The sequence below is a fragment of the Bombus flavifrons genome, chromosome 18, assembly GCF_040668555.2.
Source record: "Bombus flavifrons isolate JBK064 chromosome 18, iyBomFlav1_principal, whole genome shotgun sequence".
Taxonomy (NCBI): Eukaryota; Metazoa; Arthropoda; class Insecta; order Hymenoptera; family Apidae; genus Bombus; species Bombus flavifrons.
This window is the reverse complement of record NC_138459.1, coordinates 1,073,987-1,086,176: the sequence shown is the minus strand read 5'-3', so window position 1 is coordinate 1,086,176 and position 12,190 is coordinate 1,073,987. Positions and strand designations below refer to the sequence as shown.

General features: G+C 29.1%; 1 protein-coding gene across 1 annotated transcript in view; it reads left to right on the top strand.

Moving 5' to 3' along the window:
- Positions 1-12,190, top strand: part of CAP (Cbl-associated protein) — a 413,875-nt gene that overhangs the window by 389,794 nt on the left and 11,891 nt on the right. Inside the window, exons 24-28 of the mRNA XM_069131258.1 lie at positions 2,740-2,944; positions 6,298-6,556; positions 10,376-10,487; positions 10,696-10,818; positions 10,992-11,146. Coding sequence (XP_068987359.1) covers positions 2,740-2,944; positions 6,298-6,556; positions 10,376-10,487; positions 10,696-10,818; positions 10,992-11,146 — 854 coding nt within the window. The remainder of the gene's footprint in view (positions 1-2,739; positions 2,945-6,297; positions 6,557-10,375; positions 10,488-10,695; positions 10,819-10,991; positions 11,147-12,190) is intronic.

Below are 12,190 nucleotides of genomic sequence, written 5' to 3'. Positions count from 1 at the left end.
CTATCTGTACATCAATATATTTTAATTATTTAAGCATCATTAACGGTCCTTGCTTTTAAAAACAGGTTGGAATTTTTTGGTCTTCACCAATCTGGAAACCCAATTTTTTAAGTCGAATTTTATACGTACTTGAAGTACTTATTGAATAGAGTACGACGATACCAATTTTGAGTTTAAGAATCTTCCCACGCAAAAATCATTATACAAAAAACATTGCAAATTTCGACGTATTTTCTATATAGTTTATATAGATTTGGGTCAGGTGTCATTTTATTCGGCTGCCGTGAAGCGTCCAGCAACTATACTAGCGCACATGCTGCTACAAACGCATAGTTATAAACATAATTCGAAACACATTGAACGGTTTATTAGAACTCTATTCAACAAGTACTTCAAATACGTATAAAAATTGACCCAAAAAGTTGAGTTCCTAGAGATGAAGACGAGGCTAAAAAGAAATCAAATTTTCAGTTTTTCAATTTTTAATTTTTATTACGACTATTAATGTTTGTAATTTATATTTGTGTTTGTATTTGTTAGTATTTGTATCATTAATGGCAATATGAATAATGTTTTTAGAAATAACAATATTATAATGATATAGTCAAACGAAACTTTATTACATGAATTCATTTTCAAATTCATCTTCCTTATCGTCTAGAGTTTAAAGCACCTAATACGAACAAGGAAAAGTCAAAGTCGTTGGGTCATCGATTTTGATAAAATTTTTTCTAACAAGTCTGAAGTAAAAAATAAGCCGTTTTTGTCAATACTCATTATTTGTGAAGATATTTTTATATTTAATTCATTGATTTTTAGAAATACAAGATAATGTAATCATATCGCAACAGCTTTGGTTGTAAAGGTTAGAATCGTGAACTACTCCATCACTAATTCAAATTCCTCCTGATCAATAATCTTTTTTCTATTTTTAGATTTTCTTTTTTTTTAATTGTTTTCATGAATATATTTATATATTTTTTTTATTTTTTAATATCTCTCTTTTTTCCCCTTTTTCAATTTACCGTAATTGTGTCATATTATTCGAAGTCGTTTTATAATTTTCCATTAGCTCCTTCTTGCATCAAATCACGTTTTTGTTTATAAAATAGAATACGTACATGAAATTATAAAAAGTAAAAAGCGGACTTACTTTATTTTATTTCTGTAATTCTTTTAGTTATTAAAATCATTTCATGGTATGACAAATAAAATTTATTTAGCAAGAAATGCATTCTCTATACCTTGATTTCTCATAATAATCTATTACTTCCCTTTGTTCCATGTAATGGATATAAAATACTTGTACTACATAATAATAAAATATAATGTATTTTAAAATATTGAAGTGATTAAAGTGATTAAATTATTAGCAAGATAATTGATACTTCTTTGACCATAACTTTACAATATTTATAATATATACATGATATATATACATATATTCACAATATGCATGTACAATATATTATTAATGGCTATTAATGACTAGAATGTCATACGTGTACATAAAGGATATATGTATGTATACTGTCATATATAATAGGTTAATGGTCATAATTTACGCGTTAATTCCATATGTCCTTATGATATATGTATACCAATACACGAAGTAGACATTTCATTAGCGAGGGCGTATGTTTCAATTTAATATTAGTCAAGGAAGAATGATATCGTTGGCTTAATATTCCATTTGATTGATTTCGAGCATGATAACAACGGACACTTTAGATTTGGATGATATCTATTTTATCACATTTCTTAACACATTCCATGTAATGCCATTAAATGTAATGATTGTCATTTTTTGTATAGATTTCGAAGAATTTGATTTGAATTCGTTGTATAATATTGAACATTAGAGATTATTTAAAACTTGACACTAAACATACATATGTATACATTTAGGGAACTTTAACTTTCATTATATAAACGATAAACTCAGTAGTATTTAAAGATAATACAGTAATTATAATTAAAAAAAAAGGTAACTTAAAAAAAAAGTCATAGAATTGTATTATTAAGTTAGAATCATAACTCAGTTTTCCAAATTGTCGGATAGGTATGTACAGGAAAAAATCAATTTTACATTTCGAAGGATTCAGTGATCGTGAATTTGAAGTTTTCTAATCTATTACTTCTAAAACAGTTACTATGTAAAATATTTGTAAATCTTCTTTTGAATAGCTAACCGTCATCACTTAACCAGAAATTTCTATAATCATTAAGTTAAAAATTAATGATAAAAATCAATTTCAGTGAAACTAGTTTTAATTCTTGCAAAAACTATGATATATATAAATGATATATATCATTTATTTGTAATAAAAATTAAACGACACGTAAAAAGATGGGGATTTATAAATATATGATTTTTTTATATATTTTTTCCACGTTCTATAGTCACCTAATATGTGGTGCTAATAGCATAACATGATTTCGTAAATAAAAAGAGCTGAATCAACAATTGAAATAAATAATATCTTCAAACAAATAATTCGACAAATAATAAAGTACTAAGAAAATCAATTGATAAATAAATGTTCTGAACAATCTGTTCATTGAAATACAATAAATCCTTAATTTCGATTCTTTGTGCCTAATATTCTCTTACATAGAGTATAGTACATAATCGAAAGCATAAGTAACCGATTAACAACATTAAACGAAAGAATACGTACTCGAATTAAAAAGAAATGAATGATATCGAGGCATAATAACAAACGCTCTCTATTGTAGAATCACCGAGGCGTTATGTGGAGGGTGAGGTGACAATTCACTATCGTTCACCAGTGCGTACAGAGGCAAAAGAACCATTGAGCGAAGAAGAGCTCGCTCGTCGAAGCGCGGAAAATATGCGACGCGTTTATGAAGAAGAACGTCGTCGCAAATATCTTCAGGAATTACACGATATCAATTCACGACGACACACTGACAACTTTATGTAAGTTTTACTATTCTATTTCCTTTTTTCTTTTAATTTATACATACTTCACAATGTTACCAAGGAGGAATACGATTTTGAAGAGTTGAGTGTTTTGCTTGCAGAGCGTTAGTATTTTTTTGAACAAAAGAGATAGTGTTCATGTGAAAAATATTTCTTATTCAACTTGTGCTTTGAGTATATAGTATAAGTATATATATATATATATATATCATTATTGTAATTCTTTTTCTAAATATAATGTAAGTAAAAATAAAAATAAAATATTAATTAGTGTACAGTAGACACAGATTTGTTATAAACAGTTTATACATAAAAATGCTTACTCTTGTTTATGAAGAATTATTATTCAATTTTATAATGTTAGTCTTTTAGCGTAATAATTACTTTTACTTTATTTGTATAATGAATACAATATTGACAAGGGATAACTAAAATTTATTTTTTAGTATAATAATTTATTATTACATAATAATTCTAATATACTTTATAGTTATTTTCACGTATATTGCAGATATATTTTTTATAAAATTTGAGACTTATGTCCCCTCTGTTTCGTTATTGTCAATTAAAGTGTCTAAAGAGTTTAAGAAGAAATTAAAGAAGATTAAAGAAAATCATAAAAAATAATATTGTTCTTCAATATTTTTGTACTTTTTTTATGTACATACATGTGAATCACGCTTTTATTATGACACCCATGTAAAATAACCTTATATTACGTCATACATCACATAATAGCTTAATCACAATAGTCTTATAACGCACTTGGTATAAGTTTAGGACCATAAACACTTAGTTTGAAAAATTCCATTAATTTTGATATACTAGATACTATTGTTTGTACGATAATTTGTTTACGTATTAAATCGAAATATATTAATAATTATTATTAGAAGCATTTTATTCTTATATTTTTTAAATTAAAATATTAGTTTTTTAATTGAATTTACTTATATATAGAATTTCGTATGTAAACGTTCAGAGTTTCAGAATTGAATACACGTATGTCCGTATATAGTGCCCGATGATGATGATACTGTACTTTGTTTCCTGCCAAATTAATAATAAAATAATAAAAGAAACAAGGGTAGGACACCTACCCGAAACTAGGTTATCAAACGATTAATGAAGAAAATCTCTGCAAACGATGAGAAGATGCGTATTGTCAACTATTGAGATAGTTATGTATTGTTTAAAAGCTTAAACATTTCTGAGTCTCTCCGAATGATGAAAGAATATTTACGATCGGGAACACTCGACGATTTTTTAACATTGTTGACTGTTTCGTATGCTCAAACGATATTGGTCTTGCTAGATCGAGCGGATGCTGGGTCGCAAGATCCACGCCGTGCAGAGTCTCAAAAATATGTATGCTACTTTATCATTAATTTTATTATCGAATTGCCATAAAATGTACTATGTGTTACAACTTCTACAAATACCGCAGGTATACTGCGTTTTTATATGAATTATTATTGAACGATAAAATGTGTACGAATCTGGTTATGAAAATAATGAACAAGTAACATAAGAAATATTTATGATGTTGCCATATAGCGTTTCTTAAAAATATTTCACTTAATTAATCATTAATCGATTACACTATCCTCAATTTCTTACTCAATATAATGTAAAGACTCGATCCGTGTAAAGAAAGAATGAAACAATAGTTTAGAAAATTGTGTTATGCATATGTATTTTTACACGTGTGAAAAAATCTTCTTTGAACTATTAATTTTGAACATACTTTTAGTCTAATACCTTAATTCAATAATTATGACCTCAAAGAAAATATGTATGACTTATCTCTGTTGCAAGAAACACCATGAACAGTTCATAATATTTGAAATTTAAATATTGCTAGTAAAATTAAAAAAATGAAATAAGTACTTCTATTCAACTATTATTCAATTATGTAATTTATAACTAAAGAGTTATATCTCACTAATAAAAAAAATATTGTTATTGAATATCGACCTCCATTGAAATTATACAATTTTGTTTAAATTGTGCACTTGCGGCTTCGTATCATCGTTTTAATATTTTTTTTATAATAATATTTTATTTTTAATCCTTATTGTATTTAGCTATTTTTCTATTCAATAAATTACTTATTATTATTATTAGTAGTAGTAGTAATAGTAGTATCGTTATTATTTATTCATTTATAGTCGCACCAACTAGCACCTATTTTGCATTTAAGAACACATATATGTCATTGTGGTACACGCGTATAGGGCTCTAATAGCCTAAGTCACATAGAACTCTGTACGTATATTTTTTTCAACATAAAATTACGATTCAGTGAGACAAAGAAAACAATCTTCTTTGTAAAATATTACCTGTTTAAGTAACTGATATATTTTCACTTTGCACAGATGTACAGTCATTTCCTATAAATATCGTATAAGAATTATGAATTGTTCAGAACAAGGATAAAGAGATAATATCGTAAGGCCATACAGTAAAGCATACATGCAATTTCCATTAATAAAAGAAACTTTGTTAGAGTTTATTTTACAAAGTAAAAAGAGTAATTATATAGAATAAAAGTAGATTTGAACTTTTTTAATTTATATGCCTTGATCTTAAATAGTAATCATAATTGGAAAAAGTAAAATATTCTATTTTTCAGATTAAATGATGCATTTTTTATAGATTTCAATGCATTCGTCTATTTTCATATAATAATTTTCAATAGTGCTTTAGGTTTATAACGAAATAATTTCTATTCTTTATTTCTATCTTTTAAATCTTTAATCTCAGCAGATGCAATCTTTCCAGAATCTCTCATTTCACTCTCCTTTACTTTCATACATGGAAGTTATTAGAAAATTTAAGGTAGCTTTATACTAAAATTAAATAAAAGAAACCCTAGGAGAGATGAAGAATCGAAATAAGTTATCGTTAAATTATAATTTTTTAGACTGACATAAAAATCTTTCTTATAATAATTTACGCCGTGATAAAGTATATTCATTACTTGTTCTGTTATTACGAAATTGAAAGTAATTATTTATCTCGCTGATATGAATGATAAATCAATCTCTTGTTATTCCATATTTTTATAAAAATATTTATGAGCCTATGTCTATATAACATTTCTTGCCTTTGCGCATAGAATATGTTAGTATGGTTTTGAGGAAAAATCTGCAACACTTGGTACATAATAATAATATCTGTAGCAGGAAAAGACTAGTAGTCCGTTACTAGTAGGGATTCTGTTGAAAAGATGCAACAGAATTCTCGGATAGTGTAGAACGTTCGAATATTAGAGTATTCAGATAATGGAAGATTAAAATTCCTTATATTTCTTTATGTGTTTTATTTTTTATAATCAATGATTTCAGACCATCACAAAAATCACCGATTCCCTTGAATCGTTACGACGATTTCGTGGATGATTTGAGCCACAGAAGCAGATCCCAGGAGCAAACACCGGAACCGCGGCTCGTGGCAAAAGCACTTTATAATTTTATCGGGCAATCTCCACGGGAATTAAATTTCCGTCGCGGTGACATAATATTTGTACGTCGCCAGGTAGACAAGAACTGGTACGAGGGTGAACATAATGCAATGATTGGCCTGTTCCCATCGAATTACGTTGAGGTAATTTCACTTGGAAAACATTAACCTTTATATTACTTTCTTCTTGGTATACAATACAATTGTACTATAGTATGCATCACAAACAAAGAGGTTCTTATTAAATTAGTATTTTGATCATATACTTGTTCATACAGGGCCTGGTCAAGTAATATGTACAAGCGAATCTGAGATAATTGTATAGGAATTAGGATTACTAGTGATCTCTATTTATTATATAGATTTATTTGCAGTGATTGAAATCAGAGAACTATAACTATTTAACTAGAATTTAATGTAGTAATGTGATACAACTAAAGACAACTAAACTGATGGTTCATAACTCAACTTATAACTTACAACTAACAACTTACAACTCACAATAACTCGACTGCTCACAACGACTCGACCAACTTATGAGTAACGATTAACCCGCAACTACAAGTTGTAGAACTATTCACTACTAACTGTACGCTTTCTCCTCCAAGACGACTCTTTTTATACCAGAGTTTTCGATATTACTACAACGTACACGTGTTTTACAGTTGTTGACTTAAGGTGGTCAAGTACACCTTTTTTAATTACCTAATGTACTAAGGGACCATGGGCATAGGGCCCATCGCGATTTTCCATCCTTCCTGGCCCGCTAGCACTTTTATTGTTTTCTAGCTGTAGTTTATTGGGATTTCTCCAACGATTTTTTCCCTAGAATTCTTTATGAAAAAATAAGAGAAAATGTAGAATAAAATTTTGTCATCCAAGAATTAGTTTTCGAGAAAATCGAAATTGAAAATTCACTGCTTGCATATGCACTCGCTTTTTCTAATGTTTCATTTACACCAATTTACTATTTTGTTTTTTACTTAAATTAGTTTACAGTGGAGATATCGAAAATTTCTTGCGCTTTCTTGAATCTAACAGCTCATAAATGCCACGCGGATGTTGTATACAAGCATAATAAGTGTTACATGTACATATACACGGTGGGACGGTCATAGTAGTATAGTCCAGCAAATGGTGATCCTATGTGGAAAAATAAGAAAAAATTTAGCCTAATAAAATAATTTTGTCTGAGGTTTCGTTTTCGAGAAAATCGAATTTAAGGATTTGTTAGGCTTACTTAAATTTTGCTAATACCGGACTCAACATAAGTAAATAATCGATAGGAGTTTCTACCTACTACTTTGAAAAACTGCAGAATAAAACATTTTCAAATAATGCTGCGTTTCTGAGAAAAATAAATTTGAAAATGTATCAGGCGCGTGTACCGTTAGTCCGTAATTAAACATGCGTATTTCCTTGAAAATGAGGCTAACCAGGAAGCCTAACTGAAAAATGTTATTTTACATTTTTGACCTATTATATACCTAGTTGGTACTTAGCCAAGTTAGAGTATACTCTACAAATTTTCAAACTCGATTTTTTTTTATAAAACTTTATATAAATTTGGGATTGATATTATTTTAACCGGTCGCCGTGAGGTGGTCAACTCATACACTGTTACGAACGTATTATAGGCATAATTCAGTTTAATGGTACTGATAGTTTTAGCGAATATCTCGGAAACTAAAGCCACGGTACAGTAACATATAGAGGCAAAAGTTATTCGGAATCATGCTTCTGACAACATATTAAAAAATCGAAATCGGTGTGGATAGTATATAATTCTAAAGAATTATTATACTAGTTTTATTCTATATTTTCTTATTATTTTTTTATAAGGAATAACGTCATGCTCGTTTGCGGGTAGTATTATTCGATCGTAAAGAATTACGAATGAGATTCTGAATACCTAGAGTCACCCTCAAAACTGTTGCAATGATTGACATTATGAGTTACAGATTCAAGAAAAATATATGTTGTTGATCAAGATCGGATTGTATTGCAAATTAATATAACACTATTATGCTTTTACATATTCAGAAAATAAAAATTTAATTTCGTTTTTAAAGCTAAATATAATGTTTCATGTTTTAGAAGTGCATTTCAACACTTTTGCACTGTATTACTGTATTACATTCTGCTATATTTTACAATTTTCCATTAAGAAAGTTAAATTTGTATTAAATGTACATCGCATGCGTATGTTGCCATTAAAAGCAGAACGGTTTGCCACGGGAAAATGTTCATTAAACACCATGAGTTCGATTTGCATAGATAAGGAAAAAAAAACGTTGTCCATCTCTGTTCTTTATAGACATTTCTTATATACCTATCTCTACGGACACATGCGTTGTTTATGTTTACTTTTCACGTTCACCTGTTTGAAGAACTAACTCTTTTTGCAGTAACTCTTTTAGTTTATATTTATTACTGCAGTAATACCTTGATGAGTGATACCAATTTACTATTATTGATGCTTACTTTATGATTGTATCAAGTTGACACGTATCCACAGAAATAGATATATCACATAGGAAACTTCAGAACTAGAAAGCTTTGAAAAAAATAAATTACGATATATATTATCTCCTTAAATGGATAAAAGTTAGTATAAATGGTAGAAGAAAAATGCAAACTGTCTCTATCATTTTCTTCATGAAATTCTAAGTGCGTCAAAATGACGCGACCCGTAAATCTAGTGTTAAACAAAATTTATCAATGAGATAGGTAGCTAAGAAACTTGAAAAAAAGTTCTATCAGGTTGTAGCAAATCATTGGATGGTCATTCTCGAAAATTGAATGAGCATGACCGCAGAAGCTTGGTCAAAATAATGAGAATTCGAGTAACCCTTAAAAATTGTTTTGGAGTGGACGTTAGTCCGCATATTGTTCGTAAAGGTTTTAACACCTGAAGTTTATATAATACGTGTTAAAGTAGAAAAATCGCCGCATACCACAAGACATCGAAAACTAGAATTACAATTCGCTGAAAAGTATATTAACTGAACAGTTGATTATTGGAATTTTCAATAAAATTCGCCTTTTCTCAATAGCGTTTTTCTGATTTTTGTTGAATTTTTATCTCATAATACGAATCATTGCAACAGTTTTGAGAGTTATTGTATATACAGGGTGGTTGGTAACTGGCAGTACAAGCGGAAAGGGGGTGATTCTACGCAAAAAAAGAAGTCGAAAATATAGAATAACAATTTTTCGTTTGAGGCTTTGTTTTCGAGAAAATCGACTTTGAATTTTCGCTCGGTACGCATGCACTTTATCGCGTCTCGTTATAACGGATCTCACTGTAGATCGTTGTCTCGATGGAAAAATTAAAAAAAAAAAAATTTTTTTATTCTATATTTCCGACTTCTTTTTTCGCGTAGAATCACCCCCTTTCCGCTTGTACCACCAGTTACCAACCACCCTGTATATTGAATATTGGTATTAGATTCTATACACTCATGTTTATTAAACATTGATAATATTACATTACAACGAAAAATTCTTAAAATAAAGCTGTTTGTTAGTACACACATGTACAAAATACCTTCATGTTATAGTTAGCTCAATAATTATAAAAGTCAAAAATGTTATATTAATTCTTAATTACTATCGTTGAGTTATTGGTGATAAAAGTTTGGATTAGTTTACCTGATATATTTACACAAATTAATATAAAATGCTTTAAAATTACATAATTGACACCTTCTTGTGAATCGCCTACGATTCAATAATATTAATTGAAGTTTAATGTAAAAAGAAGATAACGTTGATAAGATTATTTATTTTTCTAATCTTGACAATCTATTTCCTTTTTCTACTTATTTTTTCCTGTTAAGCTTTAGCTTTTGCTAGTAAGATTTCGCACCCACATATTTTATAAATCACTTTACAATGAAAAGTAATAATATTTGAAAAATGTCGACTTATAAAAAAATAACACTATCTTTTAAATTACAGATTTTACCTTACGATGGTATGCGCACGACACCAAAGAAACCTCACGAGGGTCAAGCACGAGCTAAATTCAATTTCGTCGCCCAAACAAATCTCGAATTATCCTTAGCCAAAGGTAAATATAAAAAATATATCAACATATCTCAGCAGCAAACATTTATACTGGATATTAATGTAAAAAGACATATCTGCTCTTACGTGATCAGTATTTAAGTGACAATGTAGGAAAGATGTATTTTTATTTAGCCAACGCGCACTATATTAATGTAACGAAAAATTTCCGGAATCAGTACATCATCAATACAAAAACATTATTCATTTAGGGGAATTTGTGGTCTTGACAAGAAGAGTTGATGAAAACTGGTATGAGGGACGTATCGGAAATAGAAAGGGAATATTTCCCATCTCCTACGTTGAAGTTATGACAGAGCCTGGCCTTAGATCAGGTATTATTCACTTTCTACTATGTAACTACAGCAAAAACATAATATCTGTGTGAGTTTAAAATAATGCTTTATTTTGTTTAACTATTTTGTTCTATATCTATTTCACGTAATATATTTTTTACTTATACTTTTGATATTGAATAAGTACTGTAAGTGACTTTTTTTAATTATAGAAACGCCAACACAAAACAAACCAGTAGCCTCTCCAGCTGCGCATAGTCTTTTGGCAAATGGATCAGCCGGGGGGAAAATGAGTATGGGATCCCATCACTATATGCCGTCCATACCAGTTAACATTAACACAACCCAGCCACATTACAATTCACTGGTTAGTAGTTTAAAACACACTTTCATTATATTAATTTCTTCAGTGGTCAATAGTATACTATAAATATTGAACAAAAAAGATAATAATTAGAAAATATTCTAAAATGATTGAACGAAATGATATGCACAATATATCATCCTTGTTTCAATAATGACACAGCACAAAAAATTAATTTATTTTTCAAATTATTATCATGAATTAGGGTTCAGATTATTATCTTTTAAGATTGTTTAGGATTATAAATTGAAGATTACAAGAATGATATTTGATTTTGGTTTATAAGCATTATCTTTCTAGTTGATAAATTTGGTTAAAAAAGTAATATTTTATTATATTTAGATATAATTCTATGCCGAGTTCTAGCTATATATTATATATTATAGATATCAGGATTATAGTGATCTTTATTTATTATATAGATTTATTTATTGCGATTGAAGCAGGGAACTATAACTATTTAATTAGAACTTAATGTAGTAATGTGATATAACTAAGACGACTAAATTGATAATTCACAACTCAACTTACAACTTACAATTAACAACATAGCACACAACTCACGAGTAACGATTAACTCGCAACTACTCGCAGCTTACTCGCAACTGCAAGTAATCGTAATCCCAACTACAACTGTTCACTACTCTTTCTTTTTTTCTTTTTTTTTACATCGGGAGAACCTTTATAGGCATCCCGCGCTCCCCGGGGAGAGGACGCGAGGTAGTGCCGGATTCTATTGACTACACTCTCAACCAAAACGTCCTCTTTATACCACGGTTTTCGATACTCCTACAACGTACAAGTATTTTACAGCTGTTAGCCCAAGAGTTGTTGTTGGTCAAGTGCACCTTTTTTTTAACCTCACAGTATCTTAAAGGGGCACGGGTATATGGCCCATCGGGATTTCCCATCCTTCCCAGTCTATCAGCGCTTTTATTGTTTTTTACCTGTAGTTCATCGAGATTTCCCCAACGGTTTTTTCTCCTTACTAGAATATAAATATAGTTTTTTTTTCTCAAAAACTAATTGTTTTAAATTGTGTCACTT